General features: G+C 38.0%; 1 protein-coding gene across 2 annotated transcripts in view; it reads left to right on the top strand.

Moving 5' to 3' along the window:
• The window catches only part of adisspb (adipose secreted signaling protein b), a 49,790-nt gene that overhangs the window by 6,739 nt on the left and 16,625 nt on the right, over positions 1-26,426 (top strand). For both annotated transcript variants that reach the window (XM_085349511.1, XM_085349510.1), the window contains exons 2-3: positions 5,617-5,720; positions 17,167-17,300. In XM_085349511.1, coding sequence (XP_085205637.1) covers positions 5,702-5,720; positions 17,167-17,300 — 153 coding nt within the window. In that variant the 5' untranslated portion in view covers positions 5,617-5,701. The remainder of the gene's footprint in view (positions 1-5,616; positions 5,721-17,166; positions 17,301-26,426) is intronic.

The raw sequence follows: 26,426 nt of genomic DNA, 5'->3' as shown, positions 1-26,426 counted from the left end.
TAAAACTGTGTACAGCATCACTGTCTCTAATTGGAGTGGAAACCTGGGGCTTATCACCCATACCCCTACCGATGGGAATAAAACTCGGGCTTTGGCCTAGCCCAGTGTCACTGCTCACAGGACCAAACTGTGTGACATTACTGGCGTCAACTGCATGAACTAGTCCGGCACCTCTACCCTTATGTAGTACTGGAGTGACAAATTTATCCATCGTCAAGTCACACACTTAAGATGATAACTGCATGTGCACCCCGTTAGGGAGAGAAAAAAAATAAATAAAATAAAATAAAATAGGTAGATAAAAATAAGAAAAATAACAGTATAATAGCAGCAAAACGAGGGAAAGAAAAAAAATTATAATAATAATGTCCAAATAATTTGAACGTATAACCACACGTTGTATATCAAAACACAGACACTTTCACCCTTGTCTTATTTAAATCACATCCCTCACCTTTTTGTTTGTTTTTGGGTTTTTTTTTTTGTCTAAACTCACTTGGTTACAACAACCCACATTCAACTTGTGAACAGCAGGGGAGCAGAACAGCAGCCACGGCGATGAGCATCAAGCTGATCTGAAGATCCGAATGGTCACGGCACCAGTGTAACACTTCCAGCTCTTCAAAAATCACAGACGCTCAGAAAGATTGGCTTTTCACGATTTATTCCTGCAGAAGACATAAAACACACTCAACAGGTGTCTTCTGATGGTACAGCAATTGTAGCTCCCTCACAGTGCAAACGCGCGCTGTCTTAACAGACTTACAATTAACCTTTTAATAAAGAAAAGGTGGAAAGTAATAATTTCTCTCATTTTACACTCTGTCATACTGAGCTTGTATACAAAAGAAATCTTATGACTAATAAAATACATTTCACAATCGTATAAAACAGAATAACAGGATAACATAAGTATCACCAACTAAACATTTCCCTCTAGTGGTCAAATTAACAATAGCGCATTACATCTTCACTTGCTTGTGCTTTACAGACAAAATGGCTGTTAACAAGCTCACGTACCTGCAGAAGACATAAAACACACTCAACAGGTGTCTTCTGATGGTACAGCAATTGTAGCTCCTACAATGTAAAACAACATCACAAAAAGCACAGAAAAACGGTACATCCAAACACATTTCCTGCTATGCGCAGCAACCACTAGGGGGCTGACAAAGACTAACTGCCAAAGAGCATAAATACGGCAGAAACACTATTTAACAGCAACCCGCCTTTGTTTCAGTTACACAGAAACTTTCTAACATCAATATGAACCTATATACATCGACATGTACAACTTATGTAACAACATTCACACCAGAAACCATAAAAATGCCAGAGCCTTTCATTACAGGACTTACCCTCACAGTGCAAACGCGCGCTGTGAGAAGCGGAAGCCTTAGCAGCTTCTAAACGTTAGAGTGAGATCCGGTTTCTGGGTTTTCAAAATAAAATACAATAAAAAAAAAAGATAAAATTCACACTTAAAATGATAATTAAGAACAGGTAAGTGCATGTTTTTCATATGTATTTTTAACTCCGTTACATAAGGTTTATTTTTTAGCACCTGACGGCTCTTTTTTGCTTCTCATCCGTAAACACTGCATCTTTCACATGATTCAGTTTATTTTGAAAAGTCTCAACAGGATCTTGAGCTTTATTGTGAAAGGCTTATGTGGAACAAGCGGACACGCGGTGGTTTTACCGTCGTTGTTGCTAACGACAACGCATAAAAACAAACGCTTGTCTGTTTGTAGTGTGGTTATATTAAATGTAAGAGAAAGAGGGAATGTTAAGAAATTAATATAGCCACTACAGTGACCATCAAAATAATGAAAAAATATTGCCGTAAACAGTTTATTTTGCGACACCACGAAACAAACAATAGCGTAAAATGAAACGATAGACATCGTTATATCGAACAGCCCTAACACCTACCTAAACATTGCTGTAGACCACCCACATGTTTACTGCTGCGAATATTGTCAGTATTTAGTAACTTTGTGTAATTAACAGTGACATTTGTTTTCTTAGCCCCACCTGCCATGAATGCGTGACATTGTATAGCATTGCATTGTCCTACTTGCCTTGCTTAGAAACACATTCATAAAGAATCCAGTACCCCCAAGTTTTAAGCAAATAGCAGTAACTCTTTAGTAGCTCTCTTTGAAATCCCAGCGTATTGCAGAAGAAAAAGATCATGTAATTTATTGCAACCTGGGATCTGTTTTTGCAGGTTTTAACAAAATGACTGTGAGCATAACAAAATTATATACTAGTCAAATTAAAACTTGTGAACTTTGTGACTGCATAACAGTGAAGTGAAACAGTGCAAGGAATGCAGTATTAGTCATATGGTCTGACAGGTTGTGACCAAGCCAACAGTTTAGCCACATATCTGAAACTTGTCACAGCAGGATGTCCTCAATAATAATAAACAGTAATAAAAAATAAATAAATAAACAGGATGTCCTTAATAAACAACAGTCTTACAGCAGGTTAAAGAATAATCTGACCATTCACATTTTTTTCCCTGTGCTTTGTTTAAAACCTGCCCAGTTGTGTTCCACCACAACAAAAGCACAAGTATAAACCTAGAATAAGCTATATGTTGTGGTATTTTACGTGACACAGATCACCCAACACATCCATGTAAACACTTTTTAACCTTGTAAAATTTTGTGTATCTATCCAATCATATATACCTAATGTGTCACCACCCTGATTCTACAGCTCAAAGTGTGCACATTTGAATCCCATCAGTGGCTTTCTAATCTTAGCGACCCATTTAGGTGCTTGAAACAGAACTGGTATTTTGCCCCACTAAAAGTGGATCATTGTCTGATTTCTGCAGCACTCTCAGTGGATGTGACACTGTAAAATTTCTGTTCCAGGCTGTTACACCCTTACCTTACCATTTGCAGCAAGAAAAGTGTCGAGTCTGGCATTGGTCCTCACTTGGTCCACTTTTATTTCTCCCTTTGGCTAAAAAAGCAGTAAGTGGGATTCTTGGGGTCATTTGTCTCACAGACCTCATCGGTTCCTTTAGAAATTATTTAAAGGGACTTAGCGACTTCTAAGAACAAGGTCAGACTTGGCAAATCTTTTATTTTGGACAGGAACCTTTACTAGGGCTGATTAAACGTCAGCAGCATTTGTTTTTTGACAATTCCAAACTGGAATACAATTTTTTTTTCTGTTAAAAATGGGCAAAAAAACCCCATTTAACATGCATGTGAGTCATTTTTCTGTCTGAGCTGAGATTAGTTATTATCATGACATAAAGAGTCTCAAATTAATGAGCTTAAATTTTCTTGCAGCCTGGTGGAACAAACCTGTGGACCATCTCAACTGACCCCTGATGTCTTAGAAGTAAAACTTTTAAAAAATGAATAAAAGCTGTAGCTTCAGCAGGGCGCTTGTGATGCGAAAGGAGACACACACGTTTTTTCTTAAATCTGTAAACAAATCCTGCTAAATGTCACCTGTTACTGCACTAATTCTGTTCTGGAGCTTTAAGAAGTTAACAGTGTAGCAGCACAAGATCCAGTTTTCAACCAGCTTTGGGCTCGAGTGACCCTCCAGCTCACAGAAGGTTTTCAGAGCAGATTGGCAAGTACAATTCACTGCACAATCTGATATCTTGGTGTTTCGATTATCATAATTAATCTGCTCCAGGTTCAACATTGCAAGTGACCAGTCGCATTGCTGTGATGTCATAGTTGTTGAATGTGGAAACACCATCACAGCAAACACTAACCTTGACCCTGTTGGTGTTTGTTTTTTCCTGAGTAGACATTGGCAAGTTTCTTTCCACGTCACAATACTGTGACATCACAACAATGTGATTGATTTCTGGCCGTGTTAGCCTGGACCAACATTAATTATGATGATCCAGGAACAACACTAACACAAGTCAGTACACCTACTATCACCAGCTGCAGCACAAAATTGGATATATTTTCGAGCTGTGGGGTGAGCCTTGGAACACTTTCCCGATGAGGCTTCTTGTCGAGAGACAGGAAGAGCCAGTGCTATCTGGTAAGAGGTAGTTGAACCTTCAAAATAAGAGCACAGGGCTTGTCCGATAGTTTGATTGTGTCACCTCAGACAGATGAAAGCAAATAAATAAATCACTTAATATTCTTGGTGGTATGTATGTACAAAAATGTGCACGTAAATAACAAATATTAGCCAAGCTTTTTTTCCCCTTCGTGATGTGGGTTTCTACTGTGATGACATTGACACTTGAGTAAATTACACAGACCATTGGAGAAAATGGTTTCATATTGATGGTTTGTATCTGTGACTGCTTGTTTTCAATCCATTCATGTGCTATAATATATGAATGTACTGTATCAAGGATTTAGGTTTATTATTGTCAGACTGACACAGAAAAACCAACATTTTCTACCAGAGTTTTTGTTTTTTAGATCAACGGCTCAGGCTTATTTTAAAGTAATCGGTCCTATCTACTCCAATTTATGGATTTCAACATTTCTTTCTTTTTGGTTGTTTTACTGTTTACTGTACCAAAGTCAGTGTTGCCCTACCCTGCTCTGAACTTACTACAGTAAAAATAAAACATGTTCATTGTCACCATTTAGTGTTTCCTCAGTGAGAAAACTCATCAAGTTTTGTGCTCACAGGGGGAAAAAACTTCTTCCACGTCCTCTCTTGAAATATAAAGTTTCAAAATGATGTATGAAGATGTGCGTGGGTGTGAGAGGGAATATTATTGTGTAATGAGAATAAAGGCTTTCAATTCAATTTCAATTCAATTTTTTTCTGTAATGTAGGCCTAAAATGATAAAGTGTTAAAGCAATGAGGGAACTTTTTTTAGCATTATTTTTTTTTTTTTAAAGTGGCACTCACGTGCTTCCATACTTTTCATAAAACATCCTTTTGTACTAATAATAGCATTAGCTGCTCCAAATCTTAACACCTGACTTAACTTAAAAATTGTGTCACCAGATCAAATAATTGGATGCACTACAAATGCCACTTCTAAAAAGATTCTATAGCAATGTCACAAGTTCTTGCACCTGTTGGTTAAAATTATTTAAAGCTGCTGCTTGTTGAACTCTGTCAGGCCTGCTGGTTATTGTTGTATAACAGCAGTACTGCCTAAAAATAAGACTGCTATCTTTGAGTGTTATCGTAGTAGTATATTAAATAGATCTGCATGCTATGTCTTTCATGTACTGGTTATGACTACCTTGTGCTGCACTGTACTTTGCATAAATATAGTTAAAGTTTCTCCGTGTTTATAATGAAGATTTTCCATCTGTGCGAAGCCCACTGGCAGCAGCAGCCTCAGCCCCTAGCTAATCCTCTTAGACTGTTTTGTTGTTTTCCTTTAATTGAAGTCTCTGTCGGGAGTCTCTGGTTCTCCTGGCTTGACTAGTACAGGACAGCTGTGCTCTCAGCTGAAATACACGCTAACGGGGGGTTGAGCATTTAGGAACAAGCACAGGGAGTCCAGCCATTATTTCACTGTTTTTACTTTTCGCTCATGTAAATCTTTGTAAATCTTCCTCTTGTTTTCTGTTGTCACCCCCTTGTGTGATTGCCTCCTAACTTCTTAACTTTTCTTTTTTTTCCTTTTTTTTTTGCAGAGTTGTTTTGAGGTCGGACTGCTGAGATGACAAGGCTGTGACAGTGTGTGACTAAGTGTGTCTGTATTGGGCTCATTCCTGTGAGATGGCTACTGCAAAGAAAAGTGAGTGTATACTGTTGTATGCATTCTTTAAAAGTACTTCTAAGTCATTCTGTAGTAATGTGCCAGATGATGGTGTGATTGCCTGCAATTTTTAGAAACAGGAAATGCCCACTTTAAACTGGTGAGACAGACAGACAAACAGCAACGGCTGTAATATTCAACATATAGGCAGCCCACACTAACCCGAGATTCGAATGTTTTTGTTTTTTTAAGTTCTACTGAATAACTCAGTCGTGTGGCAACAGACTGCAAAAATAATTTGCATAAAGTTATTTGGGAAGGGGGGGAGGTACTGAAAGAGGAAACCAGTTTGCTGATACATTTGGTACAGGAAATCACGCACAGTCATATGAAAAACTGAGTACACACAAGTTGTAAGTTGTAGATTTGCCGCTGTACGTGTTGTGTGACTCACTTTGGGCTAAGCGTTAGCTGTCACACAGACGGCCTCACATTTTGTTCTAGAATACGTTGGTATATAGAGAAGTGCATGGTCGACTCGGTGATTGCAGGATGTCCAGGTCCTGTGACTGAAAATCAAGCCCAAATCATCATGCCTCCACCACCATGCTGACATTTGGTATGCGTTGTACTGTGCTGTGTATGTTTGGTTTTCTCCTAACGTGGTGCTGTGTATTATGGCCAAACACTTCCACTTTGTCATATCTGTCCAAAACACATTTTCCTGTAATTCCTGTTCAGATGCTACAGCCGAGTTGGTTTATTCTTTTTAGAGAGACGATGCTTTTTCTTGCTAACCCCTCCAAACAAGCCATACTTGTTAAGTCTTTGTCTAATATGATGAACTTTAACTTTTTCATGCACTTTAACATTTAACATGCCACTGAGGCCTGTAATGTTTGAATGTCGCACTTGTTGTTTTTTCTGAGCAGGTTCTCTGAGCGTCACATGGTCTGACCATGAGGCTAATTTGCTTACATTGTGGCTTTGTGTTAACATACACCTGAGTGCTCCAGACCAGCAGACTGCCAAAACTTCTGCTTTTATAGAGGTGCTCACATTTGCTGATGATCAGTTAATCAAACAGATTTGATTAGGAATATCTAAACTGCTACTTGCCCTCTTAAGTAAGTAAAGGGTAAGTAAGGGTTTGTTTTTCACAGGAAAGGATAGGAAAGGAAATGATGAGTAGTCGTGTGAAACTTTCATTTTCACATTACTATATATAGATGCGTTAAAAAAAAAAACCCAAACAAAAAAACAGTTTTACTCATCTTGGACATGAGCTACAGTTTTAGATGCTTCATATTTGGCTAACTGACGTAGCACTTCTTCTGTATTCATTGTTTATTAGAAGGTAAACGAAAGGAAAAAAATAGAGTAACTAGTTCCCTGTTAGAATTCATGATGACGCATAACCACAGATTAACCATTTCAGCCATGACACAGCCTGACTTAAATTATTTTTTTGATTGAAAAGCAGAAATGGTACAGTGAGGCATGCCAGGGAACAATGACTATGTGTTTATCTCTATGAAAACTTAATCTCCTTCGCAGTAGTTATGGATACTTGTTGCCTTCACAGACCACTTTGCAGACCTTTGTTAGGTTCACTGATGGCTGGTTTTACAGGGTTTGGATTGGCTCAGATATCACAGGAAGAGTGTGTCTTAGAAGTTGTTACCTTTAGTACAGTAAAAGTATTTTATAATAAGCAGTAAAAATTTTACTGTGGAGATTTCAATCATCTTCTTTTGTCCTTTTGAACATTGCCGTGTGCGAGTATCTGTGGTAATCTGTAACACACAAAATGTTATTGTTGTTGTTTGTTTTTTAAAAATCTTTTCCCAGGAGGATTTTGTAAATTACTGTGCGCTTTCATCTGCTGCATATCAGCGGGATCAGTCTCCCTCAGTTGTCTTCATATGAAATTTTATATTTGTTGTAGCTTGGACCACTTCATGGGCTTGGACACGTCTGTGTTACTTAGGGCCGAGGTCAGTGGATGTAAAGGCGACAGAAAAGAAGCTAAAAGAAGACAGGAAGACATAGATGAGCGTGTGTGATCGCACTTTAACCATGCCCAGCAGTGTGCTGAAAGCAAAATTGAAGGTTTTTTTCTCTTCTTCCCACAAAGAGTGCTACTAAATGTGGTAATATAACCAAATGTGAGAGTCTCAGGTGGGTCATTTCAGAGTTGTTACCAAATATTGAAGCTTGCAGTTAGTTGGTGTGATGTTAACAGTAGACACTGGTAATATTTTTTATCTTTTTATTAGCTGCAGTTTTTTTCATTAATAACAGCTGATTGGGTTTTTTGGGGGGTTTTCTTTGCAATTTTTGGAGGTAATGATATTTTACGTCCAGTCTGCAAACACTGCACTTGATTCCTAAACCCACCAGGATTAGACTGATAGGCTAACAGCCTACAGTAATATTCAGCAAAGCAGAAAGGGACATGCTGACAGGCAGATTAGTGGAAGGACATAAGTAGATGTATATTAATCTGAAATAAGCCAGTTGAGCAGGGCTGCGTGTTAATTTGTGTGTACACATTCTTTTTTGTGCTAACTCGGGGATATGAGACCAGTCTAAGCAGTGCCAGCTCTCAGTATTGTGATAATGATAGGGTTAGGGTTTGGCTCAGATCTGCGCCTTTGATGCAGTTCTTGTATGTGAAAGTACCTCAAATACACACGAAATGCTTGTGTTAAAGAGGTTATCTGTAAATAGGTTTTCAGTCAAATGCAACTTAAATATATAAAATCAAAGGTTAATTTATTTAAATAATTCATCATTAAGAAAAATGTGCTTGGTCTAGTGAATTTCATTTGACCAGATTAAATTAAATGTAAGTACATTGTACTTATGTAACAAAAATTATATGGGGAATAACTTAAAGTCGGCAATCTGGGCAGATATATTTTTTTGAGTGTCTTTAAGAAAGAATTGCCTTTGTTGATCTTTGTGAGTGGATTCATTAGTGAAAGAAATTACCGCCAAGTCTGTCTGGATGAGTAGATCTTTAGCATTCATAGGAACATGACACCAGATGAATGATAAAACTGAAAAGTGTTTATGAATGAGCTATTTTAGATGTACAGGCCTCTGGAAGTTACAGTTTTAAATCAGCAATGGAGGTGATGGATGGCTGCAGCATTACTTTTGGCATGAGTGGATCACCCTGTTGAAGAAGATTAGCATTTTAGAGGGTTATAAAATCTTTTTTGATAAAAATCTAGAAGCCTGTTTACATAAAAACACAAGTAAACACATTAGCTGTGAGCTACAGATGCATTTTTGGTACGATCCAGGGGTTAAAGCGGGATTTGGACAGCTCTAACAGCAGCTCAGATAACAACCATAGATATATATTTGTTTGTCTTAGTGGCTTTGTTAGATTTGTTTTGTTTGTGTAGAGGCTGTGTGATCTGCTGACCTTTTATTTGCTGCTGTGGCTCTGAGGTTTATGGATCTTTGTGGATTTAGGCAGCTGCATTGTATAATATATCAGCAGATATTACTCAGGCTGGGACACTAGCTTGAGTGATATCTGCCTAGCTGTAGTATGAAATTGGAATTTGGCAACAGATAGTGAAGAACATCAGCCTAAATTCAAACGAATGAGTGAAAACCCTGACCTAACCAAACAGTGAGCATGGTTACTACTGCAAATAAAAAAAATAAAAAACTTTAACAGGCTTCATGTATAATGTTTACCCCACATAGCCTGTACTTAGGTGCGCCGTCCAAGTGTACTAACAGCTAGTCAAATTTCAATGACTCATTTTTTTTCCATCTGTGAGAACAGTATCATCTGTGATTTGTTTGTGTAAAAACGTCTCGTTCTTTCTTTGAACTCCTAACTGGCTCGCCAGCTTGTGGCAAACACTCATCTTTATCCATCCTCCTTTAACAAATAAAAAAAAAAAAAAAAACCTATGACTTATTTATTACTAGTTGTATTTATTGCAGCTTTCAGTTTCTTTAAGATGATCATGCTTAATTTGCTGAGCAGTCATTGCCCTTTAAAAGTCTTCTTCAATCATCCCCTTGTGTCCTTTGAACTCAGCCGATCTGCTCTTTCATTGAATTGTATTTCTAATTATTGTTCTTTACATTTTGCATTTGTGAGACCATGTTTCACACCCCCAAAATATTAGTAGGGACATAAAAATATCAGTGGTAAATCTTAACTGTAGTAACAACCAGGGCTGGGCCATATCATATGGTCAGTGATAATAATATTATAAATATAATATAAAAAATGTCATATCATTGCTATAGCGATGCTATACAAGCCCGGGCGTGTCTGAAAACACTGTGCCAGGCTCCAAACATTTAGTATCTAAAAATGAAGGTACTCTAGAAACCTCCAACAAAGCAGAGTCCTTCAAAATAGATGAGAAAACCAACCCCACCAAATATGGAAGCAGCACACTTATTTTACCACACCACTGAGTGAAACCAGGCTATAAAAACAGCAAACACTAGCAGCATGTTTAAAGTCACTTTTATTCCTTATTGTGAAGCTCAATTTGAACTTCAAGTCATTATTAGTATGTATGCCTAAATGCATCGAGTTGCTGCAAGATAATTGGCTGATCACATATTTACAATACTGAGCAGTTGAACAAATGTACCTTATAAAGTGGCCAGCGAGTGGATCTGTAAATACACATGTAGCGTCATAGTCATTTGTTAGTTTCTGAGCAAAACATTACAGCTCTTAGATTTACAACTCATGCCATTATTTTTTTTTCTTAAACTGCTAATTTTTTCACATGGAGTCAAAGTTCAGGTAGACTCGCTGTAGATAAAAGCACATTTCTTAATCGGACTTTTCAAGCTATATGACTGTGAAAGGCTGTGAAAGGCTGCTTTACTGCAAAAAGTCTGCCTTTACATGAGTAATTACTCTCCCATGAAGCCATATTGTATGAACTTCAAGCCTTCAAAAAGCCTTATAGCAGGGTGAAAAGTGCTCTCATGTGATTTAGATGACTATAGTAAAGCTTAATATTTGATAGAGAGCTACGTCTTCTCAGAAAGAAAGAAAAAATGCATACATATTATTGCTGAAGTTTAAATTATGTGTGGTGATCATTATATCATTGTATCCACTCACCTTCTATTTGAATAAAAAAGGAAAAAGAGAGCTCTAGGCTCTATTTTTCAAATGTTATTAAGTTTCCCACGTATATTGGTACTCTATACTCCAAAATAAGATACAAGAAATGTCTAGTAGATGTTAAAAGATTTGCTCTTGATCAGTATAAAGCATTACTCCTACAGGAGCTGATGAATTTAAGCTTATAGCTGATTCAGAAATGCATTTGTAATGGTTCTATAAAACAAATGATGATATCAGATAAAACCTCTCTGACCTCTGGGTGTCTTCAATAAAGGTAAAAAGAAAATGTGCACATAAATTATGAACTAATTAAATTATTAAAAGGTTTTTGTAAAAAACAAACAAAAAAAATCACGTAAGTTCAAAAAAACAGGTTTAATAATGGTGACTCACCTGAATCCAAAAACTTCAGGTCCATCATTCAGAGGTTATTCAGTTTCTTGCATTTGGACCTGCTACAGCATTTTTTTGTTTATTTATTTCTTTTTTGTAGATATAGGTTTCATGTGTGTATTGTTATTGGTTATAAATGATGGTTTATCTCAATTTGATCTTCATTGTCAATTGAGACAATCCCAGTAGCTGCACACTCCCCAGTCCTATATGAACTGCTCCAAATGTAAAGATAAACCTTTTAATTGTGACGTTATAATGTGACTTTGAAGTGTTGACGTATTTAAAATGTAGCATACATCAATAATTTCTTTTATTTGAACAGGATTTAAAATTGGGAATTTTTTGTCACAGATTTATTCTATTTTTTTTCTTTGCCTAAACTAATTACCCTAAACATGAAACAAGTAGTATTCCTTTTATCATTAGAGTATTTTTATAGTAACATTGAGAACTGAATGAGCACATTTACGGTACTGAAAAATGTTTGAAAGTCAAATACCTGATGCCAAACACTGTGCTCCTAAAATCAAATATGGAAGTATCAGGGTGAATATCGTGACTTGGGAAAGACTCATTATTAATACTGTGGTATGTGTTGAATTCATAAAAAGGCACAGATCAGATAAGAAAACTCATTTTACGGATAATATTGACATACTCTGACTCTTCTCATCCTTTATCTGGAGACTTATAAGGTAGCGTTGTCTAGGATAACAAGGCTAATAAATTCAGTTTAAAGTTAGTTTACATTTTGCTTATCTTGTTTTAGAACTTCGAGTATGGGATATTGTTAATATTAAAAGGCTTCTTGTTGTTTTCTTTGATATAAAGAGCTTTGGATATGAAACATCCTTCCTCAGTTTCCAGTTCTATTTCTACACAGTGATCCTGCACATATGGAACATGATGTAACTCCACAAACTCATTACTGTGACCCAGATTGCTGATAGCAAGCACTTCTAATCTCTAATATGAGTCTGAATAAAAGTTAAATGGAACTAGAGTGACAGTAATGCCTGTGCTTTGTGTAAATGTAGCTGGCTGTGTTAGTATATGTACTAAAGGTAAATGCATCAGTCTTGTGCTATGAGTTTGAATACTGGATTGCACTGGAGAGCCACTTATGGTATGCACGGTCACGTCGGGGCTTGTTTCTAAAAATATGTACTCATTGTTCTTACAGCAGACGTTTGTATCTATAAAAACAACTTATTGCTTTATTAATATTTTCAGTTATACTGCTACAGCTGGGATAGACTTCAGGCCCCCCATGACCCTGACATGGATAAGTGGAAGAGAATGGATGGATGGATGTTACAGTGATCTCTGCTGTTAGGGCCAACATAGCCAGCATTTTGCATAATGATGTCTGTGTATGTATATGTATTCCCTGTGAGACCAAAGTTTAGGCCTAAAATGTCTGAAAATGCTTGTCTGCAGACAGTTTTTTTCTGTTGTTGGCTTTGAATGATGTCATAGAGAGGGGTATCCTTACATGGCTATGTCAGTCATATAGCGCTTAATATGACCACAGAAGTTCCACCCATCTTCTTAAAACCTGCTGTTTGTTAAAGACAGCCAATTAGAGGAAGGTTTGCTCAAACGGAGAGGAGCTAAAAGAACTTGTGTCAGACACAAGTTGAATTGAGGGGCTCCACCAAGTCCCACTAATGGATAAATGTGGATTATTTTAAACTGTAAATCATGCAAAACTGCTCTAGTAGAGACTAGTTCCACATAAATAAGTTTCTTGAAACACTAGAGGGCTTCTGTTTAGAAAATGAATGTTAGTGACTTTCTGAGAAAGTGCAACACGTTGGTGTAAAGATAAGTTATCAATACCAGTTTCGGTTAGCATTAGTAGAGGCCAATCAGTTGAAGAACTACTGGAAAAAGATGAAAGAACATTTTCATATCTTTTGACTTCTTTACTTGTTAAGGCAAGACGTTTTAAAATGAATTCACCGTTGCCACTGAAAAGGAAGTAGCAGCTGCCGGCAACCTTTATTGACATTAACCTCCTTGCCCCAAGGAAAAATTGATGTTTGCTCGGTGATTGCATTGAACTCTTTTGCTGTCTGAGGCAAATTAGTTAACAAGTGTTCAATAACAAGGTGATTGCCCCGGTTGCCTGTTGGGAGCCAGGCTGCTTCCAAACAATGGAGACCTGACTTAGTGCAGTCACTCACAAACAGATCACAACACAGTGCGATTAACTGGAGTGAGTCTGTGCTGATGAGTGCGACTGGTCTGCGATGTCTTACAATAGGGCACTTGACTAAATTGGTTCTTGAGTGGTTGTATTATGGTTATATTTCTTTGTGTTTCTTTAAGTGCTTAAACTCCTGTAGTTAATTTGCCATCCTGCAGTGACTACATCACTATTTATAGAGGAATTTTAGTTTCAGATCCAGGTTTTACCGAGTATCTGAATATATCTAAAGGATTTAATATGAGTTGAATATGAATGATTTCATTGTACACAGCAACAAATTTGATATTTTCGCCCTGTTGTTAGAGTTAATTGACAGATTATTGCAAACATGAAATTACCAATTTGACCCCATACAGTCACAAACTGTAGACTGTCTCCTTGTTATTGCCATTTCATTGTGCCATCCAACCATCCAAATTGTTGCAGTTCTAGTTCCTGTACCTTTCAAAGGCAACACAATTGCAAGTTCATTGCACGTGATGTTTTCTTTGATATTACCTAATGAATGTAGAATATCCAAGTTTTTACTTTATTTCATTTCTTTTTACTAGCTCTGCTGCACATGCTGGGCTTTGTTTATTTTTACAGGAGCTAGCCTTAAACAAAAATTCTATTTGATTACTTTAACAAAAAAAAAAAGTAGGTTTAGGTTGTGCTACATAATTAAATGAGCTGGATCAGTTATACCTTACACAAATTGAACCTGTGCATATTAATATGCTCACTTGTCAGGAAACTGGCCTTTTATATAAATTTAGCTTATATTAATCTGATATGTCTTTATTTTCAGATTACTATTGGTTTCCTGTTTCTGTGAGATAAGAAATTCATTATTTTTGATTTAATCTGCTCTTCAAGACAAATGCTAGGATATTGCCTAGCTTCACTGTCTTAGATTGGTAATTAATTCAGATGGTATCAGCTTCACCAACTGTTGGCTTATTATAATTTGGCAGAGGATGTTTGACAAAAACCCTGTGCTTAAATTAAAGTAACATTTCTGGTCCAGATCTGAAGGGCAGGGAAACCCTCTGCCAGTAAATGTGAGGATAGTTTAACTTCAGACTTGACTTCAGAAAAAGAAATAAATCTCCCCAACTGTCAGTTTGGCAAGAAACAAAATGTGGTTTAAATTACTCTCTTGCACACCACGAATGAGAAAATGTATTAAAAAAGACATTAATATTCTGACTGCTGTAAATGAGCCTTGATTGGAGTGAGTGTGACTTTGGTGACATTTAGCTCACTGAATTAATAATGCTGATCCCAGATAGCTTTTCAGTGTGGTGGTGCATGGGCCTGTTACACTGTGACTCCGAACATAAACACACCTAAGCCAAAGAAGTAACCCAGCAAAGTTTGTTCCATGGTGAAGTAATGCTTTATGAAATCCAAGTTAGACATGTGGGCCTTGTTGTCAAACAGTCTTTTTTAGAGATTAAACAGAGATAAAACACAGTTTTAAAAACAACAACAACAACAACTTCCTTGAGAATATGTGTGAATGCTACAGCAGAAGTAGAAGAGCTTGTATGAATTTGTGAGTGAGATTGTATAGAGGGCTTTGAGTGCTCAAGTACAGCTAAAAAAGTGCTTAACAAGAACCAGTTCATTTACCATTACCATACAACTGTGCAGACAGAGGTTGGTTAAACAATGACATTATTGCAGATTGTATTAGTTTGAAGTTGTATTTAATATTATGACATGTTAAATGATAAATAGAGAAAGTAAAGCTCCTTACATGCCATCTGAAGCACAGTATATCCATCTTAAGGTGTCAGAAACTGTTTAATCGAAATAGAAGTGGTTAAAAAATGTCCTACTTCAGCTAAAGCACTGACCTCCTTCTGGGATTCTTTGGAGAAAAGCTATCGATCAAGTAGTTCAAGTTCAACTCCTCAAACTCTTCAGATTTAGTGGCTATAAGTGACCGGCTGTGAGTGCGCCTCCTTGTTATCTTTAGAAACTAACATCTTGAATATTAACACAAAGGACCGTTATCCTTGCAAAGCACTGACAGGAAGCAGCAGATAGTTTTCACTGTATATAAAGCTAGTTTGGGCTGCTTCCTTATTCACAGCAGGTAGCTCCACATGTTTGAGTTGCAGATTTTTATTTTTTCATGCCAGGTCTCCTTCCTGATTCGACCTTGAAGGGAATTGTGTCTCCTCCTGGGACCGAGCTGGGGATCTTACGCTCATTAGAGCCCAACATACATTAGGAATATTTAAATATGTAAACCGTAATTAACTATCGTTTAACTCCACAGGAGATGTCAGAGGGCGCCTCCAGTCTGCTAGCACCAATCATAGCACTGCTGCTCCACCGCTATGATTCGTCTTAATGCTGCAGACCTCGTGTGAACGTTACAAAACATACAGACATTCTTATAATCGTACTATATTGAAAAGAAACAAAAAAAGCAAACTCCACCCTCTTTCTTTGCTGCATTGTTTCGTCTGTTTATGACCACCTCAGAGTTCTCTATTAACCAAACTCGCATGGCCTTGCACAGTGTTAGAGGATCACAACATAGCTACAAGGACACACAACAGTTAACAGTCTTTAACCTGCAAGCTCCCCAGTGATGCTGAACTGTGCCCACGTGAGATAAATACTGGTGATTATCTAGTGAATTGATGGAGTGGGCGTGATGTATGCTGACTCCCTTATACTCTATTAAGGCAGCACCCGAAACCAAACTGAGTATTTCCAGCTTCTTGAGGGGACTATCTCCTGATTTTTGTCTACATGTTAAAATAGGGCATCTTAGGACAATTTCTTGACTTGATATCTCTGATATTGTGACTCACTCTCTGGTAGCTCATGTGTGATAACAACTGAGGGTTCAGACGTGCACTCACACACTGCAGCATCACTCACTTAAAGTGTTTTTATGGGCAGTAGCATTCACGGTGGCTTAAAGGATATCGTCCTATTAATAGAGTATTTCATAAATATTTAAAAAGTTGCTTAGGTATATTCTTTGTACTATTTCTCCCTGTCTTGCTGTTTAGCTGGTGTTGAAAGGCTCTGGGAAGGAGATGCTTTGAAAGGGGCTCAAATTTATGGAGGAGACCTTTGAACAAATTGTTTGTTTTTTTCAGGGAATTATTATTTTTTGTGGAGGGCTGTTTATTTGGAGAAGGATTTTCCATTCTCTCACACTGGGGATGAATGCCTGGGCAGAGGAAAAATAAATAAAAATGTGTCAGTGTGTCCTATGATAACACGAAAATCTAAGGCCAAATCAGAAGTTTAGATTGCAAACCTTTAACTCTTTTATTTTGACACTGAGGTAACAGTGAGATTCACATATAGGTGTCTGTAATGTGATATCACCCTGTTTATCCTGTGGGTAAAGATAGCTTTAAGACTCTGGGTATGTGTTTGGTGTCTTTGTCTCATGCTGCGAAATGAGCGTTGGCCCAGTCAGATGGTCACTTAAAAAAAAAAAAAAAAATAGAAAAAAAAAGTAAATATCTGAAGGGGATAAAATCTTTGTGCCTGATGTGTGTTTGTGTGTGCATTTTCAAGGCTTTAAAGCACCCAGAGGGTGCATACTAGCAAAGCATGCGCATGAGTGATTGTGAAGTGCTCTCCAGCAACTCTCCATTACATCACTTAAAGGAAACAACCGGCTGCTTAATGTGTGTTTTCTCCCTTTAAAGGGATGCAGTGTGAATATTTGTACATAGCAGACCTTCAGCTGCTCTTCCGTCTTTCCTCTTCCTCAGGTTGTGCTAAGGCAGGAGGCGTGCGCTTCTCAGAGGAACCCCACGCTGCATCTTCACACGTTCATTTCGATGAAAAGCTACATGACTCCGTTGTCATGGTGACTCCAGAAGATGATGGCAACTTTTTGGTCAAGGTTAGTTTAACCTTGTAATAGTTTGACACTTAATAGTTACTGAAGATTAAAGAGATGTCTTTTAATGTAGCTCAGTTTGATTTTAATTTTTTTTTACCTTAACTGTTTTTATAACAAGTGCAGTCAAAAAGTTTCACAACTTGTTCCTTGAAAACCAAAAAAACCCCAAACGAAACCCACCACAGCTAAATTCCTGTCTTCTGCTTGTGAAGCACTGTGAGGCTTTAAGGACTTGACAGATTGTTTCCTTGACATCTTGTTCAGACCACCAGCTGAGCACAAACGTGAACTCATTCTTCAAACCAATTTGACTTTTATACTAAGGACGATCGCTAATGATGAGAGCCGAGTCTCTGTCCGACCGTGGTGCAGGTTTTAGTGGAAGAGCCTACATCAGGTCAGGAGTCAGAGAAGTATGATTGTTGTTTATTTTTAAACATTCCTGGGTTGTGCCCTGAAATTTCTTCCTGCAGAAGTTGAGGTTTCTGCTCTAACATCCTGACATGTCACATTTGATCCAAATGACTTGAAATATGGCCATGATTTTAGCTCATCACTGTGCCCTATTGCCAAATTTGGCTCTCTGCAACCTTCTTTTTCCTAAGATGAATTTCAAGTTGCTGATTAGACACAGAGGAGAAGATACGTGAACATGGGAATGGACTTTAGAGTATATCCAGATGTAGATAAGAAGGTCAGAGTTGCACAAGGAGCTTTGAAGGCAATGACGGCTGAATTTAAATCAAGTAAAGTTTTTCTTTAGCGTTTTTATCGGTGCGGTTGTAGAACAGTTTTATCTCACTTCCTGTGTCCTGCTAAAGAGTCTGAAGACCACTCTCCTCTTATGTATTGTCTGTATTAGTTGCAGTCAGACCACAGTCTCGCCTTACAGGAAGTCTAATATAAGATGCTATTTCTGACTGTCAGACGGCAGTTGAGGTAATTCACTTTACTCTGTTTCTCATCAGTTCTATATCATTGAACCCACGAATGGTAGTAAGAAAGATAGCCTTTACTCATTTATAATAATGCTTTCAAAAAAGTTAATAGTACTTCAGTATATATAAAACAGTAGGTGATTAACATGCAAATGTGCAAACATGTGGATAAAATCATATTATTATCACTGTGCACTGAACAGTCTTATGGCAGCTGATATAAAGGACCTCCTGAGGTGATCAGATGTGCACTTTGGTGCAGTCAGTCTTTGACTGAAGGTGCTGCTGTTGATAACCTTCAGGCCACAGAGTGGGTGTGCAGGGTTGATCATAGCTGATTTCAGCTTCAAGTGCATTCTTCTCTCTACTGCCTGCTGAGCTTTTTCAAGTTCAGACCCGACTGCTGGGCCGTTCCTCTATAGGTTTGTCTACTGTTCCTCTCTGCTGTGCGGACAGCTTCTCCTCAGCAGGCCCCAACAAAAAGCACTGGCCACCACCATATGGTAGACACACTGCACACCAAGGGATGGCAGATGTTCAGTGACCTTAGCCTCTGTAGAAAATAAAGTCACCTTTGTCCTTTACTGCATACCGCCTCTGTATGGCTCTTCCATATCTGTGGTTGACCACCACTTCCACTTAATTGCTTCAGATTGTTGTTAGTGTTGAAGGAGGATTAATATGAATAAAATTCTCTAGGGATTCATAATAAAAGTCAGTAATTATCAAAATCTTCATGCAGGACAATTATTGACTGACCTCTGGCTGCTACATGTATTATATAAATGGAAGAAAAAATGTCTTACGTTGTCTCACCTTCAATGTAAGTGCCATGCTGTTGTTCTTTGGTGCTATAGATGACAGTACTGAGCGCTAAAATAATGAATAAAACCCCTTCTGTTCATCTGGACGTCGAGAGGGAGAAACATTTCATCTCTCATCTAAGTGACTTCTTCAGTCTTCGGGATGATTGAGACTGTTTTCAGTTTTCACATGACACATTAGATCGATCAATCTATCTTATCAGTCTACAAAATAAAAAGCAGTGTGATTAGTGTAGACACAAAACAATGTCTAAGTTGTGTGAATATTTTAGTTAGAGGATGTTACTAGAAGTGGATATGGAGAGCTAATAAGAGGACGTGTTAGATTAGGTGGCATTAAAAAATAAATAAAATAAAGCTTTTGTAACAAGTAGAGTCAAAAATTACATCAACATGCTATGAAAAGTCAGTACTTATTTTATTTTGTAGTTTTTTTCCTGATGTAATTCTCAAATTTTAGTATTTGTAAATGTTTAAGTAATAGGGGTAGGCAAGAGTCTCAAAAAGATATCGCCATATTTCAACAGAAATTTGTGATCGTGATAATTTGATGATATACAAACAAAATACTGAACCAAGTTTCATCAGCGATTGCAGCTCACAGGCAGTTTCTTTTTGATCATATTTTTCCATTTTGCTCCTAGGTTTTCATTTTCCCTTTTAAGAGTACTGGTGGTTTGAGGGACACTAAAAGCACACGTGTTACTTCTTTCTTTTATGCTGTGCAATTATTTGACAAGGGGAAATTATCAAGAGCAATAAAGATGTTAAACCTCCGTCTGTGAAGGATAGGAAGACTGAAGACTATTTTTAGTCTGGTGATTATGTGTGTTTTGTTTATATGTCTGTCTGTTATGAATTAATGTAATCATGAGGTGCTTCGCTGATGACGCGTTGGAAATGTTCGGAGGCACTTACTTAAAATGATCACCCTAAGCTCAGCTGTCTGGCAGCATCACACGCTCTGGATAAGAAACACTCTGCACCAGTTTGCTTCCAGCCTGTTATTCAGTTTGCGTCATGCGTGTCACGTACACCAGAGAACCAAATTCAATTCCACTTTTATTGTCATGGGGTGCAGGTGTAGTTTCAGAGTGGATGTCAACAAAGGCTGTAAAAAGGTTGATTAAAGGTTTGCCAATACAAGATCTTACTTCTCTGGCACATGTCTTTCTAACAAGAAGCCTCCAACCGGCTACATTTATAAAAGGAGTGATTAAAAATATTTTTAAGTTTTGTTTTCTTTTTCAAAAAACAAATCTACTTTTCACAGATTATATCTCTTGTGGCGTATTAGCTTAAAAATTCAGAAATAGTACATAAGGGCTTAATTTCTTTGGATGGCATGTTTTCAAGTGGCAGATATAACAGAGAGAGGTAGGTCTTTGATCTGGTGTACCCGTCCCCTCGCTTTCTGTCAGAATTGATAGGTTGTATCTGTGAAACATCGAGTCCAAGATTAAAGTCTTTTCATTCCTGCTAATCTTCTCTGTCAGCTTTAAAGTTTAGAGAACAATGATATCGGACAGCGCATCTTTCTGCTCTCGGCTCTTAAACCCTGGAGGAACCAACAACAAAGGAAGGTGCCTAAGGCCCAACATTGTTGTAATATTAATGATAAATCACCCTGTGACACTTGTCACAGGGTGATTTATCATACAGGCTTGATCTTTAGATGATAGTAATGATAATGAACCATGTTGCTAACTGCACAATTTATTTATTTTTTACTTTCTTTTTACAGTTCTTTACAGCTGCTTTGTTATAGAGGTGGTTGTTCATCAACTTTTATTCATTTCATTGTTTTTTTTCTTTATTTTTCTTTTCAACATTATTATCTGTGAATGTAACGTGTGGGATATCTGTCAGTAGAGATGCATTGCTAGATTCGAATTCATAATGTTGTTACTATGTTCAGTTGTTTTGACATATTGCACCGTTTTAGACCCAAACTGAAGTGTCTCAACAACTTATTTTTGAATAGCAGTAACATCTTTTAAAAATACTTCCCAGAAATTTTTTTGCTTTTCCTCTGCCAACGTCATGAATTTGAGGAATGTGTTTATAACTGTCTGATGGATTGCCATGAATCTTTGAAGATTACAAATCCCACAGCTTTTTACTGCTCAGCTGTAAAAAGTCGAGTGGGGTGTTATCGTCGTGAACAGTATAACTTGAGAACGATGGGAGATAGGATATTCAAATTGATCTACTAAAAATATTGGAGAGCTTTCAATGGCAATCCATCCGATGTTCATTCATCGTAAACATCAGGTTCATCATGCCACTAAAGCAAAATTGATCACTGAAGTTGGCTCCAGAAACTCGTGTTTGAGTCAAGCGTTGTTTCATTTACATAAATGTGCTCATGGTTAACTGGTGAAGGCTGAAATATGAGTTGCAGTGATACTCTTTTTACTAGAAAAGATTTTCTCTTCAATAAACCTTGCTGGTAACCTCTGTGTGTTGTAGTTCTATTATGGTGGAAAGTGAGTAATTCATTCTCTGTTGTCACCAGCATGTTGCTGCAGTCACTCTGTTGATGGGGGAGTGTGGGGTTAAGTTACTATAATAAGCCAGAAAGCCCAAGTTTCAGTGTAACAAGCACCTCAAACTTGTGGACGAGTATTTAAAGATCACCTTTGACCTAAGGTCAGGGGTGATCTTTAAATTCAAAGTGACTTATAAGGCGTACTATGTATGTAGTTGGTCTTTAGTCACATAAATGAAACGCGATTAGGCAGAAGAGTGATGTCCATCTGGGACACTGTAATCAAGATTGTAGGGCAATTTGGCGGCTTCCACAAACAAGTGCCCTCCCCAATGTCATTTTAATGGATTAATTTTTAAGTCTATGAGAATGTTTGTTCACTAATCAATGTATCTTTGTTATTACAACATTCTTTTTTCTTTGGTAAATAAGTTTAAAATAACATAAACAGCAACTTGAAATAACATCTCACTTTGAAGTAGTGTCACAGATTTGTTGTTGTTTATCTCTTTTTCTCATGTTGTTGGTGTTTTTTTTAACGGTGCCTTTAAAGTCTTCCGAGTGTAACTTTCCAGATTCATAACTGCAAACTTCAGTATGAAGATTCTTGTTTCGGGCTAAGTGTCTGTGGTCAACTCTGAAACAAAGAGGTGGATGCAGTGAGAAAGCGCTGCATAAATTTGATTCTTATTTTCTTGGTGTTAGGGCAGGTTCATAAAATTTGCATACCAGACATGTGTCCCAAAATAATCAAACCCCAAAGTCACAAAGTCATATTATAATGTTGAATGAAAACTGTTGTGTGTTATAAAACACGATAAAGTGGTCGACTTTCTCAATTCAGTGTAATTGGCAAGCAAAGATGGACTTTTTTTCCCCCACACCCTTATCCATGTGTGAAGCTGACCGTCCGCTGTATCTTCTCAAAGGCACAGCAGGAACTTCAAGCTCAACCAACAGCAAGCACATACAGGATGAAAACGGGAGGAGTAAAAACAGCATGTATGCTACTGTTGTGTGCCTACCACTCATGACTCAAATAATTAAAGTCTTATTTCCTGCTCTCGTTGTGTTAGCTTAACTGTAAGCCACCTGGGTAACAACTTACTAGCCAGCTAGCCAGCAGCTATTATCTTAATGTATATATAAAATATTGAATATGTAGTAAGGAGTACATTGGGTTATATTGAATAGGCAAGTTTGTTCTTGCCTTTTACACTTAAACTTGGGCTTATTTAGACACTTTCTGGCTTCTTATAGCAACCTAACCACCCCTGTCAACATACAGCGGCTGCAGCAACATGATGGTGACAACAGAGAAATAATTACTTACTTCCCACAACATTAGAGCTATAAAACACAGAGGTTACCAACAAGGTTTATTAAAGGGAAAAACTTTTCTGGGAAAAAGAGCCTGCATCTCAGGTTTCAGCCTTCACTAGTTAACCATGAGCAGCTCATGTAGATGAAATTTAAAGCCATTGTGTCTCCCTTACAGATGAATTGTAATAATTTTGGTAATTCTCTTAATTACTATCTGGAACTTTGCACTTTTTGTGGTTTTACATGTTACCCCTCAGCCGTAAAAGTCAGATGGGGTTGTAACCCTGATGGATGGGCGAGCAGGTGGGCAACACCAACAACCAAGTTGTGAAATCGGTAACTCGAGATCAAAGCAACGTAGGAATTTCAATTGATACCACATGTGCATCTACGAGAATCTGACCTCAGGGGCCAGAGGTCAAGTTTTCTGAAAAACTTGTGACTTTAAGAAAGCAAAGTCACCTAGGATTTCTGAATTGATACCATAGATGGTAAATGGAATGGTTCTTATGTAGCTCTTTTCTACTCCATCTTAGCACTCAAAGCTTCTCTGTATGTGCTTTCTATCTAACATTCACATGCATTCTTGCTCTGATGTATCAGCAAGCAACTTGGGGTTAGTATCTTGAAGTAGTGTGCAGACTGGAGTAGATGGGAATCAAAGCACCAACGTTCCGATTAATAGGTGACCTCTACCACCTGAGGTACAGCCACCTCATAGATGCAGCTGTTGGTAGGCTGCGAGTAGGACTGTTTTGTCTGCCTTATTCAGTGTTCTTCTTTTGACTGTTGTTTACTTTAGCTGCAGTGCATTTGACCTCTCAGGGCCACCGTACAAGTGTAACTGGTGTATAAAACCTATCAGCTAGCTATGGAGTCTGCCTTTACAAACATTTGTGAAAGAAGGGGCCATTCTAAAGCCCATGGTACTGTAATAGGATGTGACCGTTGCAACAAGTCAGTTTATGAGATTTCCTTCCTGGTATTATTGCAAAGTTGAAGTGTTTAAAAACCACAACAACTGGGGCACAAAGTGGAAGACCATTTACAGAGCGAGGTTGCTGATTCCTGGTGTGTAAAAGTCACTGACGCTTTGATGAGTCGGTACCTGCAGGACTCCAACTCTCCTCTTGTATTAACATCAGCACAAAAACTGTGTGATGGGAGTTTTATGGCATGGGTTTGCTTTTTTTAAAACACTCTAGGTGTGTTTTTAAAAAAAAAGAAAAAAAGTTATTGATTTATTGAGATGGAAAAATTTATGTATTTGGCTATTAGTCAGGACCCCCGTAGTCTAGACACTGATTGTGGTAAGGATGGAGGCTTGGGTTGTCTGAAGTCTGAAGGGGAGAATGACAGAGCAGAGAGTGGAGGCTGATTGGCTAAAAGAAGGCTGGTAAGAAGATGATTGGACTAGGGTAATGATGTCAGCATTGAGTTTGACAACGTGGGAAAGAGGAAGCAATGTAAAGAACAGACTAACAGCCGAACACCCAGGAAAGCAGGCAGATGAGTGATTACAGATCTCTTTTTTTAACTTGCGCATACGTTTAATTTTGCAGTAACAAAAGTGTGTTTGTTAATGTGCGTGTGACTATTCTAAGCTTTCCTCAGATGATAACTGCCCTACCAGAAACCAAGTTGAAATGTCTTAAAGTTCAGTTCATGTTACTAAGCCTCTTGAAGTGTTAACTCTCACTCACAGCCAGATCATTGTGATTAAAAGTTGTGTGTGAGCGCGTGGATGGACTGCAGACACTTAGTTCTCAGTCACAGATCGGCCCGTTTGTGCACTCGTGTTTCTAAAAGCTCTGTAAGTGCAGGCCCAGAATATTGTGAGCTCGGTTTTGTGGAGGGGGCATCGCTAATGAACTGGTTAGGGGGTGAGAAGGAAGGTGCCAATCCCTGCAGACATACCACTAAGGAAGTGGGTGTGCGTGGGATGGAAGCGCTATGCATCCAACAGCTGTATGAATGCAGCCCTGATGAAGGTAATTTACATTTCACAAATTGTGTATGTCCATGTGTCAGGTGCGGGTCGGGCAGATTTTCTATTCAGTGTTTCTGCACAGAAATTTCAGTCGCGGTGATGCAAATGAGCAGCTGTCAGTGCTGCAAAGACCGGCTGAAGAAGCCACACGTTTTTAAATTTAAAGTGTTTATGAAGTTTAGTTTCTGTAGTGCATAAGGTGAGGTGTTGCTCTGCATAACATTAGTGGTTCTACATGCAGATTACCAGTAATCTCATTACTAAGTAACCAGATTAAAGGCTAATTAGTGAAGAGTGTGTGGTTGTCTGCTGGAAAGATTAACACAAAATAAGAAGATGAAAATAGGAAAAGCTGCTTTTAGCTTCAAGTGGAACTAATACATCTAGTATATTAAAAAGTGATTTGTTGTTAGAGGTTGTTCTTGTAGTAACACATCTGCAAACAAAAGCTGATTCTTGACGCTTAAAGATTTCTTCTTCAAGATAAACACTGCAGAAGTGGTAGTTGTTTAGTACACAGGGGGAATTTACCTACAAAAGAGCCATTTATTCCACTCAGGAGCTGATGGAGACCAAAATAGAGTTAAAAGAGATGGGCCTTCCAGTAATTCGGTGAACACAAGGATTTTGCCTACATACAGACTTTTTGTGTAAGGAAAATGAAACAATGAATTGAACAATGAAGGAACAATGAAAGCGGTAGTGTTGGCTCCTCTCTTAAGCCTTGTTTATACTTTCAGCTTTAACGAAACGTCATTTTCCCCATCAGACGGTGAGTGGGAGAGAACGTGCGCCTTCCTGTTTTGTGTGACCGCACGGACTCGTTAGAATTTACATTACAATGCACCAACTGTGCAAGCGCCCCAGGTGGCAAACTTCAAAGAAATCTAACAGGAAAGACTACTCAGCGGTTGGGTCTGCAGTTGTCTGTGTCCACAGCAAAGTATAATGAAGGCTTCATTTTCCACAGCAGCTTTATCTGCCCTTTCTGCACCGGATGACCTTCCTCCCATTTATTTAGACTAACTTGCGACCCTTGAGTTTGTCTCTCCTTGTCTCCATCTGGGATCTTTTGCACAGTTTTAATCACCACCACCAAACCACACTGCTGACCACATAAAGGCCCTACAATATTAGGACAAGATGAGCATGAACAAGATGGGAAGGACAAACTCCTTTTCAACTTTTTAACCATTAGAGAGGGAACACCATTGACTCTGATGTGTTGGAGGATGAAAAGAAGAGGATGAGGTAGGGAATAAAGAGGGCAGAACACAAAATATGGGAGAGACAAGAAAAAAGTTAATGACGTGTAGTACTGGAATGTAAATGGACATTTTTTAACCAGTTTTGGTGCAGTTGACATATTTATTCTTTGTACACTGTAATGGTACATTCCCAGCATGGAAAATAGTATTTTGATTTTCATGACTTTGTGCAAATTGCAGTCTCCTTGTCTTTTAAATCTTTGCTTTGAAGCCAGGGATCTGGTTTGTGACCACACGCAAAAAGTTGCCAGCTTCACATTGACTTTGGTGAGTTAATGGTCAGTCCGCTATC

Source organism: Diplotaxodon limnothrissa, linkage group LG3, assembly GCF_057381915.1.
Source record: "Diplotaxodon limnothrissa isolate DT_005_m linkage group LG3, D_limnothrissa_male_GT1.1, whole genome shotgun sequence".
Classification (NCBI taxonomy): Eukaryota; Metazoa; Chordata; class Actinopteri; order Cichliformes; family Cichlidae; genus Diplotaxodon; species Diplotaxodon limnothrissa.
The sequence above is the reverse complement of the archived record's forward strand: the minus strand, read 5'-3'. Positions and strand labels throughout refer to the sequence as shown.